The following is a 25,880-nucleotide window of genomic DNA, read 5'->3' on the forward strand; positions in this document are numbered from 1 at the left end:
GTTATCTATTTTATTTATTTTTTCAAAGAACCAACTTTTTATAGCAAAATGAAATTCAACCTCTATCTTTCACCCTGTACAAAAATCAACTCAAAGTGGATCAAAGACTTAGGCACTAGAACAGAGACCCTGTGTCTAACAGAAGAAAAAGTAGGCCCAAATTTTCATCATGTCGGCCTAGGATCTGACTTCCTTAACAAAACCCCTAAAGGGCAAGAAGTAAAATCAAGAATCAATAAATGGAATAAATTCAAATTAAAAAGCTTCTTCTCAGCAAAGGAAATAATCAATAGTGTGAGAATAGAGCCTACATATTGGGAGAAAATCTTTATCACATGCGCCTCCAATAAAGCATTAATCTCTAGGATATATAAAGAATTTAAAAAAACAAATAACCCAATCAGTAAATGGATTAAGGAACTAAACAGACACTTTACAGAAGACATACAATCGTTCAACAAATATATGAAAAAGTGTTCAACATCTCCAGCAATTACAGAAATGCAAATCAAAACTACACTAAGATTTCATCTCACTCCAGTTGGAATGGCAATCATCAAGAATACAGGCAACAATGAATGTTGGCAAAGATGTGGGGGGAAAAGTACACTCAAACATTGCTGGTGGAATGGCAAATTGGTACAACCTCTACAGAAAGCAGTATGGAGATTCTCCAATAAACTTGGAATAGAACCACCATTTGACCCAGCTATCCCACTCCTCAGTTTATACCCAAAAAGGACTTAAAATCAGCATACTATAGTGTTGAAATCACATCAATGTTTAGAGTAGCTCAATTTACAACAGCTAAACTATGACACCAACCTAGGTGTCCTTCAACAGATGAATAGATAAAGAAAATGTGAGATATATATATATAATTTTTTTCCAGTGGACTATTACTCAGCTTAAAGACGAATGAAATTATGGCATTTGCCGATAAATGAATGGAGTTGGAGAATATCATGCTAAGCGAAATGAACCAATCCCCCAAAACCCAAAGGCTGAATGTTTTCTCTAATATGTAGATACTAATTCACAATAAGCGGGGGATTGGGGGAGCACTAGAGAAAAACAGAGTTAACTTAGATTAGGTAGAGGGAAGTTAAGGGAGAGGAGAGAAGAGGAGGGGATGTAGGGATAGGAGGAATAGTAGAATGAAACAGACATTATTGCTTTATTATATATATGACTGCAGAACCAATGTGATTCTACAACACGTACACTCAGAAAAATGAGAAATTATATCCGATATATGTATATCAAAGTGCATAAATGCATTCTACTGCCATGTATAACTAATGAAAACAAATTAAAAATTAAATAAAAAAATAAAAATCATCAGTGAGATAAACAATTAAACCTAACTATATCTAGTTAGTGATATAACCATACAATTAAAGCAAGCCCACAATCTTTGATCATATGTGCCTAATGGGATATACCTTCTAAACAAAATAAGAACTGAAAGAAAAAGGCTTAAACTATTTTTGTAATCAGGTAGTTGGTGTTAACATTATATTCTGAGACTGTTGTATGTATACCGTGGGATAAATCTAATAAATAATCATTCTGGTACTGTCAAGATTTCTAGTATGATTATAGGAAGATACAGGGTCAAGATCAATAAAATTAAATTTTAAAAAAAACCTATATTACTAATCTAAACCATAAGTACCATAGTATATTCATAGAACACATTTTCTTAAAAAGACAAAGAAAGTAACAAATATTGGTTGAAGAACAAAATGGAGGGCCAAGAATGTACAAACTGAACATGAAACATCTTTTGTCACAGTAGAAAACAAGCTTATCAAAGATTACTTACTAAGGATAAATATACAAGCCTAAGTAAGTTTCCAAATCCCAAAATGGGACAATTAAAGCAACAAGAGATAGTGATAGTAGTTTGAGGCTCATTTAAATCCATAAGTTCAGGATACTTCACACATGCATAAACACACACTCACACACACACATACACACACAAACACACACACAAAACTCTCTTGTTTGCTTTGGAGGAATGTTAAAAACTACTTGATTGACTTAAAAGTCTATATGGAAGGGAAAAAAAATCAATCATTTAGTCTGTCTTGCCTACATAAATATACAAATAACTGATATATGAAAATTTCTCTTTGAAGAAGTATGCTAATAAAAAAACAGAATTAAAATATTGGCATTTTACAACTTTTAATAAATTAATGAATCTGGCAATAACCAACCATAGCAGATGAGATCACAAAACATCCAGAATGATGCCAGTTTTCTGCCCACTCAAAGATTATTATGATGCAGCTATTTAAACAGTAACTCTAGTGAAAAAAGCAAAAACAGAGAAGAGATCTGAGAAAAGCAGAAAATGAGGACTTAATTTTGAACAGTTAAATTTAAAATGAGTATTAGATGTTCAAATGGAGATGTTTATGCAGTACAATATATTAATCCAGATATATTTCTGGAAAACAAAGAAAAAAGAGTATTTTAAAGCCTGAAATTAGGCAAGATCATCAAATGACATAAATAGGAAAAGAGGCATAAGGACAGAGTATTAAAGACAAAACCAGCCAAGAAACTAATAAGAACAATCAATACACTAGAGGTAAAATAGGGAGAGTATGGTTTCCTGAAAACCAAGTAGAATATTTTTAAATGAAAGCATGTTCAACTGCACAGCAACATGGATATCACTAGTGAGTTATAAAAAAAAAAAAAAAACAGTTTTTATGGACTAACAATTGCAAAAGCCTAAGTGAGTTAAAAAAAAAAATGAGAGAAATAATACACAAGTACTTTTGAGGGGGTCTGTTGGAATCAAAGGAGAAAATAATAAAGGCAAAAGGAAAAGTAGAGTCAAGACAAGTTTTTATTTTGTTGTGTTTAAGGGTAAGAAAAATAATGATAAGTTTCAGACATATGGGAAAGTTCCAGCAAAAAAATGGAAAATACAGTTGTTGGAGAGAAGAAAATTTCTAAAGCCTGACCCTAGGAAAATGAGATGAGATCAAGGTACACAAGTAAAGGAATTCACTTTGCAAGGAACACAAACTGAAGCCATAGTAATAAGAGAAAAAAAAAAAAAAAAAAACAGAGTTTACAGACACAAATGCAGATTGTGAGCTCCCAGTGATTACATGACCTCTGACAGGAGAGAGAAAATGTTCCCCACTCCAAATTAGGATCCTTGGTTAGGATCAAATAACTGGCATAAGATTTTAAACATACCACAAAGCATGGGAAGTAAACTAGCAATGGAGAGTTAAAGAAAAATTACTGACCAATTATACTTAGATAATACAGCAACACAAAAAGATTTCTCTTCACTTCATGTACAAAAGAAAATAACATTATTAAAATGTGAGGATCCCAATATTTTGTATCCCAATTTGCATGGTACAAACATGGGTATGCACATTTTTAAAATTCACCCAACTGTACACCCAAATCCCTGCATTAAACTGTATGAAACTTCAAGAAAAAGAAAAAACTTAAGTAATCGAAAGTTTGAAGAAATTCATTATCTTACAAAGGCACAACTGTATCCATTTAAAAAGATACTATTTACTTCCAAATATACTGTTCCTCTCTTAGGAACTTTAGGAAAGCCAATCATTAAGAGATCCCATTAATTTGACACACTATATGATTTCAAATGTCTTTACCAATTGCTGTTTTTGTTTTTTTTTCAGGAAGGTATACAAAAAATTTTAGAAGAGTTTAAAATACTCCTATCGATGAGGGAATAGTAAAATTTTATTTTGTTGTGTTTAAGGGGTAGTGACTACAATGGGGGTAGTAACTATAATCCACTTCTTTGAACATGAAAATCCTTCATGAATATTTAGTGAATGAAGGCTTCTAATTCTCCTAGTTACAATTTATAAAAACAGTTTCATTCCCTTTATCAAGACATACATACTATGTAACTAATGTGGAACAGGTAAACCCCAAGCATGGAATTGGATAAAGAAAATAAAATGGGAATAAGGGTCAAGATAAACTACAAAAAAACAAATACATAACGGAAAACAGTGCAAAACAAAAGATTATTTTGGCTTAGAAGAATAACGATGGAAGAAAATACAAAAAAACAGAGATAGGGCTGGGGTTGTGGTTCAGCAGTAGGAGCATTCGCCCAGCAAGTGTGAGGCCCTGGGTTTGATCCTCAGCACCAAATAAAAATAAATAAATAAAGTAAAGGTATTGTGTCTGACTACAGCTAAAAAATAAATATTTTTAAAAAGAGACAACCGTATTATAAAAAAAGGAAGTTCTATTTCAACTAAATTTTAAAATGAAAATTAATCTTACAAGATGGCTGTAAATCTCTCTACACTTTTGCTGAGGTAACAGTACATGAAAAAGCTACATAGTAAATAATTATGGCTGCAGAGGTAGAATGTGACTCTACTATGAAAGATTATGAATGCCAAACTAAGAAGTTTAGACTATATTTGGTACTCTATGACAGTGGTTCTCAGAGTTGGCCACTAGACCAGCAATATCAGCATCACAAAGAACTTGTTAAAATGACAAATTATTGGGTTTCATCCCAGACCTATTGAATCAGAAAATCTGAGGATGGGCTCAGCCACCTGCATTGTAAAAAGTGGTTTGAAACCACTGGACTATGGGGATGTAGGGGAGAGAAACACAATACATCATATTCTAAAATGTTTCTATCAAGTAATAACCATCACAATGGATTTAAGGAGGAAAAGACTCACAAGAACAGTCTGAAGTCAAATACTAATAAAACTCAAAAACTCAGAGAATAAGACAAGAATGCAGACAAAGATGAGACTGCATCACTGAGCCTGAGTTGTACGTAAAACAGTGATGCCAACAATAAAAATGACAACACATTTAAAGAAAAACAGGTACAGTTTTTTTAAGGAAGACAGTGATTGGTTCAGCATGAAAATTTCTAGAGAGAAAATAATGTAGTTTGTTTGCATTTAAAACAGAGTTGGAGATCCTAGCAGACCAAACATGAGAGCAGGATTTGGACAGAAGTCAGAACTGAACACATGCAGATGTAATAATCATGAGCCTGAAAAACAACTTCTAGAAAGTGAGAGGAGGAGACCAAAGTCAAATACAAATGCTTAAAGGGTAAGAAAATCAAAAACAACTAATCAATCAGAGAAGCAGACAAAACAGGAAGAAGGAATAAGACCAAACAAGTTCTTCTCAGTTTTATCCCCAACAAAGTAACACTAACTAACACTCCAGTCCAACAGTGATTTCACTGTGTAATTAGTGTTCCGCATTCTGGCTCTGCTGCTTTTTCCCTATCCTGAACCCACATCGTGGAATGTCCTACTTATCATCTGAACCTGTGAAAACTGTACCTATTTTCACAAATTTCAGCTAAAGGACTCTCCATCAGGCTTTTCATAATATTCCTTAAACAGATGTGTACTCTCTCCTTAAAACACAAGAGATTTTCACAATTCATTCATATCCCTAGTACATTATTTGTCATAATTTGCCTTGTTTTATATATATATATATATATATATATATATATGTGATATTATATGTCCTACTAGATAATAAGTTCATGGGGGTTTATACTCATATTTTCAGTCTGCCCCACATTTAGTACAGTACTGAATTTAAACAGGTATTTTAAAACATTAGGTGTTTTATGTCTAACTGAATGATCAACAATGTCAGGCATATTTCCCAAGCCCTGAAGGAGACCAGGAGAAAATAAAATAAAGAGAAAATGAGAATAAAACAAAAGTCAAAACATAAAAATTCCTATACCTAATCAGAAATTGAATTTTTTTCTATGAATACAAAAGTAACAAATCCATAAAGTCAATTTAAAAGGATTTGTAATGAAAGTGAAAGACTCTCAAATATTCTATTTCAATTCCTTTAAACGTTTTCAGGGGCTGGGGTTGTAGCTCAGTGGCAGAGCACTTGCCTAGCATGTATGAGGCACTGGGTTTGATTCTCAGCACTGCATATAAATAAATAATAAAAATAAAGGTCCATCAACAACCAAAAACAAATTTTAATTAAAAAAAAAAAACTTCAGATTAAGGTAAACTTCAGATCCTTTCATTTTAAAGGTATTTCCTTATCAGTTTCAGCCCTACAGACCCATTAAGATTATTACAAGGCCAATGGGACAGTATATAGTAAATTTTTAATACTTAGTAGTACCAATGGTAGACTGTGAGCAGTTCAAGCCAAACCAGACCCAAAGACCAGGATAGAAAGTTTAACACAGGGTTAGTCAGCCTTCCGTTACTATAACAAACACCTAAAGTCAATCAACTTAAAAAAAAGGAAAGGTTTATTTTGACTCATGGTTTCGGAGTTTACACTTTATGGCTGCTTGGTCCTATTGCTTAAGGACTGTGGTAGCATAGTACATTATTGCAGAAGTATGTTGTGAGTAGATCTGATAATCTCACAGTGTCCGGGAAGCAGAGAGACAGAAGGGCTAGGGTTCCAATATCTCCCTCAAGGTCATGCCCCCAATTACCTAACTTCCTTCCACTAGGCCCCACCTTCTAAAGGTCCCACCAACTCCCAATGCTAAGTGTCAAATCTTTAACACATGAGCCTTTGAAGGACATTCCAGACCCAAAATATATATCACAGTTTTAAATAAGTAGAGGAAAAGGTTATCTTTAAAAATAGGTAAGGTGGATTTTCCAGCCAACCTCAAGATAATACTCAAAACATAAGTCACTATAGCAAAATTCAAACCAAAGTATAGTAGTCAAACAAGGAATGAAGTCTTAGTAAAGGAGCTGATGATAACAATAACCAGAAGTCTCAAATTGAAACTGAGGTCAATAATGAACACAGTTTAATATATGCAGAGAAGTTCTTTCGGTTTTCAGAGCTCAAAATTGGAGAGTTAAAAGCAAACAAACAAAAACAACAGTAATTTGGAATTATGTCTAAACATGTTACAGAGTGAATAAGAGCTGGGATAATTGGACTCAAATTCCAGTTCTTACACACACTGGGTAATGAGTATCAACTCCTTAAGCTTCAGTCTCTTCATCCACAAAAAAAAAAAAAAGAGACCAGCATCTCTAAAAATGCACTGCTGAGATAATGTGAGACAACATAAATTTTTCATAAACCATGAGGTTACATCACATATGCTGGGATTATCTGAGGATAAGAACAACTTCACAGTACTGTATACCTTTAAAGAACGCCCAAACAGGGCTGGGGTTGTAGCTCAGTAGTATAGTAATCACCTCACATGTGGAAGGCACTGGGTTCGATCCTCAGCACCATATAAAAATAAAATAAAGGTATTGTGTCCATATACAACTAAAAAAAAATTAAGAAACAAAAAGAACACCCAAACAGTTTTCTAGAGAAAAAAGTCTCCTGAAGCCTATATGGTTAGTGACTACAGCTCTAAACTCTTGGAGAAATTCCAGCAGGATAAATTCTGGATAGGCTCATAAAAAGCTTACACTATTATGTAAAATTCTTCAGATATTAAAATTTGGTTACCTTTTTTTTTTCTTTTTGTGATGAGAATACTTAATTATAGCAAATTTCATGTTTTTCATACAGTGTCATTAACTGGTTACCAGTTGTACTTAGATTCCCAAACTTATTCATCTTATAAGTGAAATTTGTACTCTTTGATACGTGAAGTAATAGATGTGTTAATTAGCTTGACTGTGGTAATCATTTCACAATATACACATGCATCAAATCATCATATTGTATACCTTATATATAATTTTTATTGTCAAATATACCTCAATAAAGCTGAGAAGTACATTTTAAAAAAGTAAGAAAATTTGGGAAAGCCAAAAAATATACTACTAAAAGAAAAAAATTCTAACATCAATGAAGGGGAATGAACATTATTTTAATATAAGAAATATTTTCCAGTTGTATTATTTCTAAACAATAAAGAAATTTTTAAAACTTCTAAGCAAAAACAGAAATTTAAAAAATTCTATGTTTCTGTCATGTTACTAGAAAATAAAGTATATTATATGAAAATATTCAGAATAATAAACTAAAATAGATACAAGCTTTACTATTAACATGAATCTTGGCACAATAGTTTCCAATTTAATAACAACTTGTGAGGGAATAAGACACAGATAAAGGTTAAATACAACAGAAACAGACTATGATAAGTCATACAGTGAGAGTAATTATATGGACTGTTGGCCTTGATGTCATTATTAATAGCACCCCTTTTCACTCTCAAGGGTAACCCAGTTTGGATGATGAATTATATAGGTCACTCAACCTGAAACAACAATAATATAAGGGTAATAGTGTTAATGGGAATAGATAGGTTCTATACCCACCCAAATTCAGACATCTTTTAGAAGCTGAGACAACAAGTGAAGTGTGCTAAACTATCAAATAAATGTATTACATAAATACAATGCCATGCTGTGATCCTCTAAAAATGCTCAGAGAAGGAGGGGGAGGAAAAGAGCAGGACTGGCAGTACAGTCAGGCTAGAACTAAAGAAGAGAAGTCCAGATGCACAGTCCTGATTCACACTCCTACTCTTCTGCCCCCTTTCAGTCTGTACTATACTGACTATGAATGCTTATTGAGGTAAATAAAAAATTAATGGAGGTTGGAGGGCATGCTCAGTGGTAGAGCATTTGCCTAGCAAGTGCAAGACTCTGGGTTCCATCCCAAACACTGAAAGAAAAAAAAACTGATGGAACAGGAAGAGAAAATATTTTTTTTAATGAAAATACATAATTACTATGAGGTCTGATTAAACAAAGCCAAAAGAATTTGAGTGAGTAGGCTAAAAGATTTACTGGTTGAAGCAGGGATTGTGGTAACTCCCAGAAAGAGACAAATAGTACTGAATTGAATGTTTCAATGTTCTGTGAAGCCATAAAATGATTTCAGAAGTTTTTAATTCCTCATATACAGATCCAATATTATAGGTCACACTTCCCCAGTTTATCAGTAAGTTGCATTTAAGAGTTATTTATTTACCATTTGAAGCACATCATTCAACAGAAACTACTGTAAGACGTTTTTAAGGTGGAACTTAACAAAGGTAAAATCACAAAATAGAAGGGCAAAAAACATCGTCTTTTCCAAGACCATCACAGTGGCCAAATATAAATACTGTGCCTTAGATTATAAAAAACTGTTATAAAAGCAAAAAGGAGAAGAAGAAGAAGAGGAGAAGGAGGAGGAGGAGGAGGAGGAGGGAGGGAGGGAGTGAGGAGGAAGAGGAGAATAAGATTTATTAAGGTGCAAAGGATAAGTTATAAATCATTTTTTCATGAATCCAATCATAATAAAATAAGATTTATAAATATACTATGTACTCATAAAAGGTTCATAAAGAGGTTCCGGCTACTATCAGTGTCCTGAAATTTAAATCAGGTAGCCCTCAAACTTCATCAAATACAAGAATCATTCAAAGGATTTATAGAAAGATTGCTGGATTCCACCTCCAAGTTTCTGATTCAAGCAGGGCCACAGTAGTACCCGAGAATTTGCATTTTTTTCACGTGACATTTATGCTGCTTTTCTAGGGAACAAACATTGATTTATTCATTAGAACAATTTCTCCAAACTATGTCAACTCTCTTTTCATCCACTTCTCTTCTCCCTTGAGGCCCAAGGACTTGGCTCCCAGGATGCCTGTACTTCCTTATTCTGTAGGATAAAGACAAACTACTAGAGTGGACCAATAATTTTTCTACTTTGCTTCCAAAACATGTATGTAATAGCCCCATTATCATTTGAATAGTTTAAACTGCAGTTAACTACAAGTAAACAAATAAGAGGGAACCAAAATGACAAACAAATGCTTAATATATTTTTGGTGAGTTGTCAAATATTAAAATACTTTTGAGTATTCCCCAATATATTATTTCCTTCTACATAAGTTTTTCTTCCACAGACTTCTGTTTAAAGGTGTTATAAGCATTACTTCTAAGGTGTCTTCAGAACAATAATTAAACACAATCCAAATACAAATTAAACTCAAAAACTCATAAAAGTTGTAGCTAAAATAAGTCACTGGAACATATTTATAAATAAGAAAGGCTATTTTTCAAAAAAATACAGAATTTAATTGTGTCTTTCCTTATCAAAATATCTAAATTTCCTGCCTCATTCATTCCAGTACTTTATTCTAAATTAGTATAAATAAGTGGATTTTGTCATTTCTTGCAGGTATTACAAGTATCAGAGCTAACTTCAGTAATGAAAAGGACAGTGCTCATCATAAGAATATCTGTAATTGATATGCTATATGATTAACAAACATACATGGTAATGGTAGAAACTAGAAAATATATACTAATATTAGCAGTGTCTCTGGAAATTGTTTTCTCAAAAAACTCTCAAAGTCCTTGTTCTTATTAAAATGGAATATAGTCTAAGTGATTTACAACATGACCTTGCTTTACAATTCATTTGTGCAGTGGCTTCCAAACTAGGTTTCCAGACCTGAGAGAGATACACAATCTAATCCAGTAGAGAGGGAGGAAATATTTACCCTTATATTTAATTTTATCTCATATCTCTAAATTTATATTTTTGTGAACATTTTAAAAAGATATAACACTGGTATAAGAGATTGTATGTGTATATATATAATACATATCTATACAATTAAATACAAGTATTTATTTAAAATTTTGATCAGAGAGAGCCTACACAAAACCTTTTCCCTAATAGCTTGATAGCATGATTAAAAAAAAAATAGGGGGCTGGGGTTATGGCTCAGTGGTAGAGTGCTCACCTAGCATATGTGAGGCACTGGGTTCGAGCCTCAGTACCACATAAAGATAAATAAATAAAGGTATTGTCCATCCACAACTAATAAATTTAAAAAAAATAGTTTGGAGAAATACTGTATATGAGAGCTACTTCAGGCTTCTAAAAAGGCCTTTGATTTTTTCATTTTAAAAAGTATAACTGGGCACAATGGCACACACCTGTAATCACAGCAAGCTCAAGAGACTAAGGTAGGAGAATCACAAGTTCAGAGGCAAGCCTCAGCAACTTTAGCAAGGCCCTAAGCAACTCTATGAAACCTTGACTCAAAAAAACTAAAAGACTGGGGATGTGGCTCACTGGTTCAATCTGAAGTGCTAAAAAAAAAGAAAAGAAAAAAGAAATGTCAAGTGATTTAACAATACTATTTGAAGGACTGTATTTGAACCATATACATTTCTACATTTGCATCAAATCTACTTGTATTTCATTTTTCCCCTCAACTTATATTAATCTGTTTGATTGAAGACTTACCTCATTACTGTTATGGTTTAGATGTGAGGTTTCCAGGAAAAGCCCATGTGTGAGACAATGCAAGAAAGTTTAGAGCTGAAAGGATTGGGTTAAGAGAACATTAACCTAATAGGTGCATTAATCCCCTGGGTGGGGATTAATTGGGTGGTAACTGAAGGCAGGCTAGGTGTGGCTGGAGGAGGTGAGTCCCTGGGAGTACCTTTAAGGTATATATTTTGTCCTTACTGAATAGAGTTCTCTCCACTTCCCGATGCCAAGTTCCCAGTCACTTTCCTTCACCACATGGTCAGCCAGGAAGTTCTTTCTGCCTTTGCCTCAGATCCTGAGTAATGGCATCAGTCATCTATGGACTGAGCCCTCTGAAACTATGACCACCCCAAATAAACTTTTCCTCCTTAAAATTGTCCTTGTCAGGTCTTGAGCTAGGGATGAGGCTCAAGCGGTAGCACGCTCGCCTGGCATGCGTGCGGCCCGGGTTCGATCCTCAGCACCACATACAAACAAAGATGTTGTGTCCGCCGAAAACTAAAGAATAAATATTTTAAAAAAAATTCTTTAAAAAAAAGTGTTCTTGTCAGGTCTTGTGGTAACAGCAGCAAAAAAAGCTGACTAAAATAATTACCTAAGAATCCATAAATTTCATCAGGATGGAATAACATTTCTGATAAGTGTCTAAGTGCCCCTTAATATATACATTTAGCAAAGACAAAATGACTTTATAAGAGAAGATATTTTAAAAAATGAAGAACTCCAGAGACTGTTTTTTAGCTTTCAAGGAACTCTGAAAACCAGGGGAGCTACCCTGTGATTCACCTGCCCTTTGCACCATGTACTGATACACCTGGGGTTCGGAACTCTACCACCGCTGATTCACTGTCTCACCAGCTCTTCTGTGGTCTCCCCTGGTGCCTTACTTACTTGATATTCATGAATCACCCCAGTCTTAATTTGCTGCTTTCTCATGCCTTTTCTCAGGTCTTATCTCTTAGCACTACTGATCTTAACCATGCTTCAGTTCTTCCAGGACAAATCAATGTGTTTTTTCCATAAAATGACTGGTAAAGGCACACCACTTGCCTTTGTTCATCTTTACAAAGCCATTACCTCACACACTCTCTAGCAACCAATAGGTGCTCAGTAAAAGACTGGTGAAGTAAGCTTTGTTTCAAAACTTATAAGCAGGATACCACAAAAGTGATGGGACACCACTTCAGGATTACTTTCAAACAAAGTAACTTCCACATTGCTAGTCCTTTTCCTGTTCCCTACTCTTTCTCTCAGTACTATCATTAGCTCCAAGGCAAGTCCATTGCCATTTTATGAGATACCCTATGAAAAGACCCACAGGGTAGTAAACTGATGCCTCCCACCAATAGCCCTTCCTCTTTCTACCATACAAAGACAAAGAAGTGACAGTGAATTTGTTTAACAAAGCTAATCCCTTCATACTGGAAATGACTAAGAAAATATACAATAATTTCACAAAATCTACTTAGCTCAGAAAATAATTTAGCCCTATAAAAATCTAACATATTTAATGCTCAAATTATTAAGCATCTAAATTACCTTTAACTAAGTAAACAACTTAGACAATCTTGGAAATATTATGAAGAATAAATGATAATAATTCAATTATCATTACCAAAAAGTCGTAATTTTATTCTGTGAGGAGAAGGGAGAGAGAAAGGAAAACGATAATAATGTTAACATGAAGAATTATCAACTCAATATGATAAAATGGTAGTAAGAGTAAAACTTTCGATAATCCATCGACAACAAAACATATTTATATGTTTCATATACTTCCAAAAGTGAAAGCTTTGCAAGATAGGATTACATACAGTCTATAGTTCTAGAAACAAATTAACTGAATTGGTCTATTTAAAAGTGACAGCCAAAGATTAATAAGCTCATGGCCTCAGTGGCTTCAATTCCTGGATTCAGATTCTAGCTTTACTTCTTGGTATCTTTGTGACTTCGAACAAGTTACTTATCTTCTCTGTGTCTCAGTTTCCTCACCTCGAAAATAAAGGCAATAATGGTATTTGCTTCAAAGAGGGTTTTGGGGGTTTTCTGAGGAGTAAATGAGTTAACACATGTGAAACCCATCAAAAAAAATAAAAATAAAAGTGAAAGCCATGATTTTGGCATCAATGGAACTGAGCTCTAACCAAAATGACTTAACCACAATAAGAAAGGAGTATCTCAGGAAGCAGGAATTGACTAGTGCAGAGGCATTAAATGTAAGACTGAAGAGCTAAAATCTGATCTAATAGACTATTTAAAAATTGCTGTAAATTTGTTAACTGAGAAAACACTCTAAAAGTGATAATCATGATGGATCAAAGAGGAATAATTTGGAGACAGTAATCTAGGCACAAGATAATAAATACCTAGATTAAAACAGAACAAGCAGGGCTGGGGTTGTGGCTCAGTGGTAGAGCACTTGCCTACCATGTGTGAGACACTGGGTTCAATTCTCAGCACAACACATAAACAAATGAATAAAATAAAGGTCCATCAACAATTAAAGACATTTTTTAAAAAGCAGAACAAGCAAATAACTAAAGCAGATAAGAGTTAGTAGCAAAAATAGAAAAAGCCATAAGCTTTAAGGACATAACATCTTCTAACAGGGGTTGGAATACAAGCAAAATCTAACCTGCTGTCTGCTTTTGCAGATGAAATTCTACTGGAATGCCCTCCCATGCCCATTGGGTTCTTATATGATCTATGGCTGCTTCCATACAGTGGCAGACTGAGTAGTTACATTAGAGACCATATGACCCACAAAACATAAAATATTTACTACCTTTATTAGTCTCCTTAGAACTGCTATAACAAAGTACTACTAGATGGCTTAAAAATAACAAATACATTTTCTCACAGATTTGGAGACTAAAAATCAAAGTAGCATTGGGGCCATGCTCACTCCAAGTCTCTATAGCAGACTCTATTCCATGAATCTTTCTTAGCTGCTGGATTACTTTCTTACCAATAATCCTTGGCATTCCTTGACTTACAGCTGCATAACTCCAATCTCTGTCTCCACTGTCACCTGGCTGTCTTCTCTCCTGTGTGTATCTACAGGTATTCTCCTCTCCTACAAGGACACCAGTCATACTGAGTTAAGGGGCTACTCTACTCCATTATGTCCTCATCTTAACTACTTCAATCATATGATTTTTAAGTAAGGTCACATTCTGAGGTATTCAACATATGTATTTGGAGGACACAGTACAATCTGTGAATTGGCCCTTTATGGAAGAAAAAATCTGCCAACTTCTAATTTGGAAGAATAAAAATTGAGATGAGGTAGGTCCAGAAACGCCACTAAGGAGTGAAAAATTCAAAATAGGAGAGCAGAATTTTGCTTTAAATATACTAATTGTATAAAGCAAAAGTAAGAGACTTTTTTTAGAGGTCTCTTACTTTAGTGTAAAGCAAAAGTAAGAGACCTGTAAAAATGTCTGGCAGAAAGCAATACAGGAAGATCAGGAATATGGATTGACTTAAAGACGGAAGAATCAGAAATGACCTGAAAACAGAGGACCCCTTTCAAAGTAAATGTTTTGAACAGCAGGCCAAACAAGTCAACTGATTTTTAGAGAATGTAATTACTAGATAACAATATTATTAGAGGATATCACATTTATGGAACATGAGACAGCAAGGTAGGCAATAATGTAATTTACTATTATGTAAACTAAAAACACTGAAAAATACAACACAGAGGCTGAAGAGGCCTGAAAACATTGGATTTGGTTAGAATGAGATCACAGTCAAAGAAACAACTTCTATGGAGAATCTGAGGGAAACTAGGTCAAGATCGAGATGGTAATACTTAAAACTAATGACAACAGATAAGAAGGCATCTTAGATATTCCATCACCAGGGGCTCTCAAATGAATGCCAACTACCATTGGACCTCAGTCTAGAATTACGAGAACAGAAAAGCTACCCAGCTGAGCTCAGTAAACCCATAGAACTGGGAAAAATAATATCATTTTAAGACACTATATTTTGAGGTGGTTTGTAAAGCAGCAATATCCAGTCAGAACAGAATATAAGTTTGAGAAACCCAAGAATATAAGACAAATATTTTTAAAACTGTGAAAACTTGTATACAAGTGGGCAGGAAAAAAAGAGAAAAACTGCATAAATCTATAGAGTAAAATTACAATGTGAAAACAGAAAAGCTAAAAATGTTAAAGATGAAGGAGTGAGTCACATGAGAAATGAGAGGAAATTTTTAGACTAGAAACACAGTCACTCTGTCATAGAAGGGTACGGCAGAAAGCTTTCCACCTACTTCATCACTTTCATCTACTTCAATTCCACCATCTTTGTCATCATCCATTTGTTTATGTATTGTTTGAAGAGCTTCCAGACTAAATCTATCTTCTTCTGTGAAGCATGGTGGACTCAGTGACATACAGGGATCTGAAATAGAACAAAGGACAATTACTAACTTGCCACACCAAAACACAGGCTATAGTTCTAGAAAAAAAGAAAAATTTTTTTAAACTTCATAGGAAGTCAGACTAAGGACCTTTAAAAATGTCACAGTATTCTTCACATAAAAAAATATAATATGTGAACATATCTCACCAAAATTTAACAATCCAATTGCATTAATATTAGGCAACTAATATTAGGCTGGCCTCTCACCATTTTCTTCTTTTTCTGAACTTCAAATTAGATATCAGTGTAATAAAAATTATACCAGTACAAAATTCAAATTGTCTAAAGTCTTCTATAACTATCTCTTCTCATCCATTATATTCACTAATTATTCATCCCCCGCCAACACACACACACACACAAAAAACACAGATCTCCTCACACTTAAAAAAAGAGAGAGAATACAAGGTGCTATTTTTGTGTACCAGTTTAACTGAAATATAAGTCCTAGGAAAGAAATGATTACAAAACAAACAAAAAAGAAATGTAGAACACTCACAAGACTTTTTTTCATTTTTCTATTTAAGATACTCCAATGACTTTCTACAAATATATATAACCTCTTAGGTTAAATAAGAAAAAAGAAAGAAAATGACTGAATTATTTAAATCGTGCTCATGTTTTCATTAATATGCATTTATTTGTTAAACCTCTTCCTATGAAATATGTGTGAATCCTCATATTCAAGTTGTCAAAAACTAACAAGTTAGGGATCATATAAGGTTTTTCAAAGGCTTAAAATCAGAGTGATGAAAAGTCCTTCTGTTGATACAATAGTAATAAATATACCAAAACAAGTATTGCCAAACTTCACTCAGACCTTATATGGCAGACTGATGGACTGACAAATTCTAGCAACTTTCCGCTACTATTCTATTATGTCATTAAAATAACATCATTTTAAAATGTCATCAAAACCATACGTATTTCTAGAAACAGTACAGGGCTTAAAGTTTAATGTGGTTAACATAAAGAAGATTGTCACAGCCTGGTTAATTTCCTCATCAACAATTTAAAACCTATTATATCATTCTGTCCTTGTTATGAATTGCCACCAGTTAAATGGCCAAATCAGTTGTCATTCGGTCTTACTTACCTCATCTCTAAAATAAAGCAAGCAGATCAGATGCTATTAAAGTCTACTGCAGTGATGAGAGCCTAAGAATATCTAATTTGAAATTTAGAAAAAGAAGAAAATGGTGAGAGGCCAGCCCTTGAGACACACAAATTTTATTATCTAAAAGACTATTCAAACCCATTGTATCTATGTGTTCCAGGTAATAGTCCAGAAAAAAACATTTTGGCAATTTAACATTTTTATAGTTTAAATTCAAAATCTGATTTTAGTTTCTTCAGTTATGAAGGGGAAGAAAATGGAAGCAAAAAGGAAATTTTATAAAAGTAGACAATGGGCTAGAGATATAATTCAGTGGTAGAGTGCTTGTCTCACACAGGGCTCTAGGTTTGATCCCCAGTACCACAAAAAAAAAAAAAAAAAAAAAAAAAAAAAAATATATATATATATATATATATATACACACACACACACACATATATATTATATATATGGAAATGATGTAATTATAAATTATGTGCAGCACATATGTATGCACATACAAACATTTAAAACCTGATTAAGATTTGATAAAACCAGTCAGGTACAGTGATATGTGCCTGTAATCCCAGCGGATCGGGAGGCTGAGGCAGAAGTATTCAGGGTTCAATGCCAGCCTCAGCAAAAGTGAGACTCTAAGCAACTCAGTGAGACCCTGACTCTAAATAAAATACAAAAAAGAGCTGAGTTCAATGACCCTGAGTTCAATCCCTGGTGCCAAATTTAAAAAAAAAGAAATTGATAAAACCTAAGAATGGTCAATTATGGTTCCTAATTTGCAAAACAACCAGAAGAAATCTGATATGGCTATGAGTTCATATCTATTCATTATCATTTTGATGGATGAAAGTAAAAGATAAGCGCTCAAGTACTACAAGAATAGTGCAAAGATCTGTATAAAACATAATTGCCTCTATTATATCTCATATTTACAATTGTATCTTATTTTCTAATAAACATATAAAGTAAATATGTTTATTGCTACTGATTGTAAGGAAAGGGCCAACATCACTCACTCTGATCAAATAAGTTTTGTTGTTAAACTCTGAGTCAACAATGAGGCTGTATAACCTTTAGAAAGCTTTAAGAGAAAATTAAGAGCAACATATAACCTAAAAAAATTCACATAAAAATAAAGTTGGTAATTACTCACTTAAATATTACATAAACACTTATCAACTCATTAAATAAAATACTCCCAAGGCCGACTTTATGATGTAATTTCTCCAGAAAATGTTTCATAAATACTGTCTCTTACCGATCACTTCCTTCTCCAAACTATTCCAACCATTCACCCAGCTATACTGAGCAGCTATCGTGTGCCAGACACCAAAAATACCATAATGAAAAAAAAAAAAAGACAAAATCCTCATAAAATTTACATTCTACTGAGGAACATGGGCATAACAAGATAAATATTAAAAGATATAAGGATGTTAGTAGTGGTAGAAAGGAGAAAAACAAAGTAGGAAACAGATACTCAAAAAATTTGAATTGTTTTATTTTATCTTCATTTTCAAATCATTCTACCTAAGCCCTCACTTAATGCTATAATTTATTAATCTTTAATTGCTTTACACATCATTTGTCCATATAACTAAGCTTATGAACAGGGCAGGTACCACGTTCTTCGATTTCTCACATGTTCTTGAAACCCAGGGTTGGTTGGGCATATTTTAGATCTCTGATAAATTCTATTACTTCATATATTAACCCAATCACAAACTTCCAGCTTCTGTACTGTATAAGACAATGATAGGCATTAGGAATTAAAGAGATAATCAAATATCCCACACTGTGGAAAAGCTTTCAGTCTAGCAAGAAAAGACATGTAGACTTCTAGGATACATTGTTAGATACACCTGAGAACACTTATTGCATGTTGCTAAGGTGAATGTATTGTTCAAAAAGCATGTGTTGTAAACTTAACCCTAAATACATCATTGCAGGGAGGTAAGAGCTGTTTAGGTTATGAAGGATCCATCCTCTTGAATAGATTAAATCTGATTATAAAAGAGCTTGTGGTTATGAGTTTGATCTTTTAGTCTCTCCCTTCAGTTTGCCCTTCTGCCATAGGATAATGCAGTATGAAGGTCCTCCCAGATGCCTGCTCCCTGATTATAGACTTCCCAGCCTCCAGACCTGTGAGAAAAGAATTTCTATCCTTTAAAATTACCCAGTCTGTGACATTTTATTACAACAGCATGAATCCAGTCAAGAAACAGACTGCTATGGGAACATGAAGAAAAATTACCTAATCCAGAATGGGAAAGAGAAGTCAGTAAAAGTTTTTGGAAGATAAATTTAGAAATTTTTTAAATGACCTGTAGCTAATGACCTTGAGAAGACAAGAAGAACATGCCTGCAAGAACAGCATATCTTCATGAAAAAAAAATATAAAACTCAGTGAACTACAAGTGGTTTAATTTGTCTGGAATATAGAAAAATATACATATTAAAAAAGAGAGGTGGGGCAGATAGGTAGGGACTGAAGATATAGCTCAGTGGTCAAGCACTTGCCGCACTTGCCTAGCATATGCAAGACCATGGTTTCCCGTGCTCAGCACTGGAACAAAAAAAATGGGTAGAATATTGGTAAAAGGCTAGTTCTCAATCTGTTTTCTGTACTACAGAATATGCAATTTTATCCTAATAACTATGGGAACCCATTAAGAGATTTCAAGGCAGGGACCAACAATCAAATTTATTATACAAAGATCACTCCAGTAACCATGAGAAGTAGATGGCCTGGAGACACAAATGAAAGAGACAATGGTGAGAAACTGCCACAATCATTTTGGTAGCCTCACCAGTCCATGCCTCCAAGGAAGAGAGAAAGTAGGCAACGAATACTGCTCAAGGGATTGGTTGTATGCCCAAACTGAATCAGCAAAAGGAAAGACAGAAGCTGAAGATCAACAAGTCTGGTCCATCTTTCCACAGGGAACTCTATTTCCTTTAAAGTACAATAACTTAAGGCATAGAAATCTAACACAATAGTTGTAAATTGTGATCTCTATTGTCTCTTTTTTTTTATTATTATCATCAGCTGTTTCCCTTCTAGGTTAATTCAGTAAAAGTGGTTCTTTTAGCTCAACTTAGCTGGCCTACCTTTCTTTTAAAATATGCATCCTGTAAGAAAATATTCATGCCTACACTGAATCCATTATAATTGTTTCAAAGACAACTGCTAAAACAAAAAAAAAAATTGTTCTCCTTTTCCAATATTTCATAAACACCTCGCTTAGCTACCCAAAATGTGCTATTACACATCATGTACTCCATACCTACTGCATGTTTCTCATTTAAACAGCATTCACTCATTTAAACATGATCTGAAGTGCCTGTAATATGCCAGGCTAATGCTTGGTGCTGGGCACAGCAACTAAGACAGATTTCCTCCCCTTACACTGGGTTATAAGTTTTATCTGATGAGCACTCTTTTCTTTACTCTAGATTGACAGCAGCACTTTGTACTGAGGAAAAGAAATCATTTGCAACAGAATGGGACATAGCCAAAGTCTGCTACCAGCAACATTATTAAATTCCACCTCATTTTTGTATATTCAAAAGCCTAACAAACTCTCAATCTAACTCTGAAGAAATAAAGTTAAATAAATTAAAATGATTTTACCTAATAAGTAATATCAACTACATTCTAAAAACCAATGCTATTTTATGCACATAATTTAATCCCTACAACCTTAAGGAAGGCACGTTTTATCTCCATTTTTCAGATGAAGAAATGAGACTCATGAGTAACCTGCTTACAATCACATCCATAGAGATGACAGAAGGATTCTAACCAACTCTTTAAGACACCAAATCTATGCTTATGTGTCAGTGGCAGCAAGAATCATAAATGTATCCCATGGAATGAGATCACTAGATACTTTGAATAACACAATCTAGAATTCATACCTGTACTTTCTACCTCTTTTCCTTTTGAAAACGTATCTCCACTTCAATTCACACTTCCCCTGATCATTATGATACACACATTACATTATATCATAATTTTACCTTAATTTTTACTGTTAACGTGCAATGCATTAATTTTTTTTCTCAATGTTCATCACAATGACTGACATGTTTGTTGAATGGTTCAAATACATATAAATACTAGAAGTCAAATAAATTAATTCCTAACTTCAAGTCATTTGCTTAGCAAATATATATTACAATCTAGGTTAGAAGCTAGGTATACAAAAGGCAAAAATAAACAAATAAATAAAGCTAACTCTGACAGATGCAATAGCAATGTAATAAACATACAAGGATAACAAAACAAAGGAAGACATGATTACATGCACAGTAAGAAAGATCAGGAAGAAAATGCCCTTTACATTGGTGTTTAAAAGATGAACAAGTCTTCTTTGGGAAGATGTATAGGGAAGACCATAAGCTTCTACCAGGTTAATAATGGCTACCAACTATGGACCATCTATTATATATCATAATAATACAGCTATAGTTTAGATCTGAAAATGGCCCCAAAAAACTCATGTATTGAATGCTTGGTCCCCAATTCAGCAATCTCCAGAGGTGGAGATTTTTTGAAAAAGATTGGATCATGAGGGCTTTAATCTCATTGGTAGATTAATCTATTTGGTGGGCTAATAATCTGAATGGATTATTGTGAGGCAGTAGAAAACTGTAGGGAGTTGGAGCATGACTGGAGAAGGAGATAACTGAGGGCATGCCCTTGGGGTCTATATCTTCTCCCTGGCCCCTTCCCCTGTCTCTCTGCTTCTTGGCTGCCATGACTGAATAGCTTTCCTCTGCCATACCCTATCACTATGATGTTTGAGCTTTGGAGCCAGAAACTTCTGAAACAGACAAAAAAAAAATCTCTCCTCTTCTAAGTTGCTTTCCTCAAGTACTTGTCACAGCAATGAAAAGCTAACACACATTTATATAAAAAATTAAATATTATACATTTCATGTTTCCTAAAAAATATGCATTATTCCCATTTAGTTAGATAATTAAGAGAAACAACAAGGAAGGCTAGATTAAAGAGGAATCTACAGAATATTCTAAAGTAACAATAAAGGGGAAAATATTAATAGGTTACTCACTGACTGAATACGCCTACTTGCAGTTTACTCTGCCTTAAAAAAAAAGAAAGAAAAAGAAAAAGAACTTTTTCTCCCAAATATATCCATGGTTAATTAACTACTTTCATTCCAATTCAAACGTTCCTCAGAGACCGCCTTATTTCCCTACCTAAAAGAGCCTTCCCCTTTACTCTCTGCTTGCTTTCTATTCCTCAAATAACTTTAACATGGTACATAACATTGTTTATTTCTTGATGTGCTTACTAACTCCCACACCACAATGCAAGCATGCAATCACAGGCTTTGTTTTGACCATTCCTCTTTCCCCAGTGCCTAGAGCAGTATCTGGCACACAGTAAGTACTCAAAAAATATTTGTTTATTGAATTACTTACCTAACTGGTTTTTAAATGTAAATATTTGAAAAGGCTTTCAAGGAATTACTTGGCTAATTAGAAAACTAAAATGTAGAAACTGACAATAAAAATCCTCACCTCTTTACAATGCTAAAGTTAAATCTAATTAATTAGTAGAAATTTAGTAACATTACACTTCTGCTTCAACTATTCGAAGTTCCCCTCTAATGTATAAAATCTATTCATTTTTAAATATTATTGTTAAAAAACTTATTGACCGAAATATTCAGCACACTCTGCAAATATAAACATAAACTTTAAAATAGTCATCGTCAAGGCTCTTAAACTCTAGTAATGAAGTTCTAATAATGAAACTCCACAAGGTCAATAACTATGCCTGTTTTACTGATTATTATATATTCTATGTGATATCACTATATATACATTATTATTAACATATGTATTATATATTATCATTATATCTAATAAATACTTAGCCTGATTTTTACATGTAAGCAATTCATATCTCATGGCCTTATGAAAGAGCAACTGGATTTTAGTAAGTACACTAAAAACAAACTCAAATAGGAGGGATCAGTGGTAGAGTGTTTGCCTAGCATGCCGTGAGGTCGTAGGTTCAATCCCTAGCACCACAATCAAACAGGAAATAAGATGAGCTCTGGAACCCACAAATAGTACCATTTGGCTTATAGTCTAATTCTCAACTAGGAATGCTCCAACCTCCTCCTTCCTTCTTCCCTATCTCAATTGCTACTGGCAGACAGTGGACAAGGAGTGCGGCAAGGATGTTAAGTAACTACAACACACAGGCCAGTCTCACACAACAAAGAATTGTCCTCTGCTGTGCCAACAGCACTCCCCAAGGAAAGAAAGAAAACACTAGTAAGTGTGTGCACTGTAGTAATAGGATGTGCAAAATAGATGTATATGTGTAAAGATAATCAGGCTATCAGTAAAACACAATGAACATCAGTAAGAGGATTCTAAAAGTCATCAATGAATGGTTAAGTAGGTGTTACGGTTTGGATGTGAGGTGCCCCTAAAAGCTCATGTGTAAGACAATGCAAGGTTTAGAGGAGAAATTATAGGGTTATGAGAGCCTTAATGCAATCAGAGAATTAATCACCTGATGGGATTGAGTGGTAATTGAAGGCAGGTGTGGGTGGAAGAAGTAGGGCACAGGGGACATGGTTTGTGGTATACATTTGTATTTGGCAAGTGGAGCTCTGTCTGTCTCTCTACCATGTGAACTGCTTCCCTCTACCATACTCTTCCACCATGATGTTCTGCCTCATCTGGAGTCCCAAGGAATGGAGCCAGCTGTCTATGGACTGAGACCCTTGAAACCAGGAGCCCCCAAATAAACTTTTCCTTTTATACAATTGTGCTGGTTGGGTCCTTTAGTCACAGTGGCCAAAAAAAAAAAAAAAAAAAAAAAAAAAAAGCTGACTTAAAAAACATAGGAATGACACATAATAAAAGATGTCACAAAAAAGTTTAAAGTCACAACTTATATTTTGTGTGTGCAAATGCTTTAGTATGTATTGTTTTTACTTATTTTTTTACAAATTTTGTTATAATTATTGAAATTATACTGATACATCTTTATCACCCAGAGCTTCACTTTACATTAAGAATCATTCTTAATATTATATATTTTATGAGTTTAGGCAAATTTATAATACTATGTATCTACCCTTTATAGCAACAAACACATCAATTTTACCCACCAAATTCTCTGCGGTCCACTTATTCTCCCCTTGCTCCCCACTAAGCCTTGGCACTTGGTATTCTTTTATCTTTCCCTTGCCTCCTTAGCTATGACTTCTCCAGGATATTTGAATTGTCATATGGAGTCTTTTCATTTTGGCTTCTTTCAATTCACAAAAGACATTAACATTCCTCCACATTTTTTCATGGCTTGACAGCTTATTTCTTTTTACACTAAATAATATTCCATTGTCTGAATATACAAGAGTTCATTTCTACATTCACCTACTGAAGGACATCTTGGTTGCTTCTGAGTTTTGCAATTAAAATAAACCTGGTATACACATCTATGTGCAGGTTTTGTGTGAATACAATTTTCCAGCTCCTCTGCATAAATACCCAAAAAAGTTAATAGCTGAATTGTATGAGTATGAGTAGGCTACGTTTAGTTCTACAAGAAACTGTAACTGTCTTTTAAAGTAGCTGTATCATTTTGTATTCCAGCCAGCAACAAATAAGTTTCCATTGTTCCACAGCCGCTCCAGTATTTAGTATTATCAGTGTTCTGAATTTTAGCCATACTAATAGGTGTATGTATCTCATTTTTTAGTTTGCATTTCCCTGATGATATATGATGTGCAGCATTTCCTCATATGATTATTTGCTATTAGCATATCTCTTTTGGTAAGATGTGTCAATTTTATTTTAATTTGGAGATATATGTTTGCTATCAAAGAATGTCTATTACAATAGTCAAGCAGGAAATTATAAAATACAAATTACAGAGATGGCAGTAAGAACAAAAAGAAAATGTAACAGTAAAATAACTGAATGTAGTGACAGAAAGGAAACTGACATTTCAGGCCTAAAAGCCATCTACGTAAAAGAAAGGCATATTTCTCTTCTATTTGATGGAGCCAATCCAAACAACACAAGAGTTGCAAAATACATCAAATGTAATTCCATGAAGCCTCCACTATAGGAATAAATATGCCATATTTTCTATTTTGTCTTCTTAATATATGTAGGGAATACAGTTTAGAAACCTAATAATAACTCTACCAAAAAGAAAAAAAAAGTGAAGCTGAAAAAAGTAAACGCAGTCCCTAGAGCTAATTTCTCTCCTATAATTTTCTTTAAGTTGGTATGTTTCATGCAGAAAAAAAAACTAAGAAGTGGAGCCAGGTGACCCTTAGGCACAAACCAATAACTGTGGCCCATTACTGCATACAAATCATCTGCTGCCAAGAACTTGGCTTACTGTCTTGGCAACTACTTACAAATCTCATGATTCAGATTATTTTAATTACTACCACTGAAAGAAATTTTTTAAAGAAATAGTTTGTATTCTCAGCAAGACCCTGTTCCTAAATAAATATTTTAAATAAGGGCTGGGGATGTGGCCCAGTGATTAAGCATCCCTGGTTTCAATACCCAGTACCCACCCCCAACAACAACAACAACAAAGCCTGTATTTATTACTACCACTTTAAGCATTTACCAAATCAAATATTCAATCTGAATACTTTTAAAGCAAATGTTCTCTAAGATCTTCAGGGACAATTATTAAGTGTCATTTTTCAATATACCAAACACCTGATTCAAAGTCAAAAGAGTGTGAATGATATCTTACTTCTCTTTGAAATACCCTCCTTAGGGCATAGTGTGTCTAATATCCCCATTACTCTCTTAGTACATGAGAGTTATCTATCATACTACAAATTCCTAGCAAATAGTAGAATTAATAGATATTTCTCAAAAAATAAAATAATAAAGGCTGCAGCATACTATTTTTTTAGAAAGAAGCAAATTTCAATTATTAGTCTATTATCTGGCATATGATAAGCATCCAAAGTATACTAGCATTTAGCCAACTGTGGTAGCACATGCCTATTA

The 25,880-nt window shown here is 33.9% G+C and overlaps 1 protein-coding gene across 5 annotated transcripts in view; it reads right to left on the reverse strand.

Annotated features, from left to right (window-relative positions):
- Positions 1 to 25,880, reverse strand: part of Stim2 (stromal interaction molecule 2) — a 176,298-nt gene that overhangs the window by 89,476 nt on the left and 60,942 nt on the right. For all 5 annotated transcript variants that reach the window (XM_046423810.2, XM_046423812.2, XM_046423813.2 and 2 more), the window contains exon 2: positions 15,575 to 15,705. In XM_046423810.2, coding sequence (XP_046279766.1) covers positions 15,575 to 15,705 — 131 coding nt within the window. The remainder of the gene's footprint in view (positions 1 to 15,574; positions 15,706 to 25,880) is intronic.

The sequence above is a fragment of the Marmota monax genome, unplaced genomic scaffold (assembly GCF_021218885.2).
Source record: "Marmota monax isolate L192 unplaced genomic scaffold, Marmota_monax_Labrador192_F-V1.1 WCK01_AAM20220418_F8-fsc00009, whole genome shotgun sequence".
In the NCBI taxonomy this organism is placed as follows: domain Eukaryota; kingdom Metazoa; phylum Chordata; class Mammalia; order Rodentia; family Sciuridae; genus Marmota; species Marmota monax.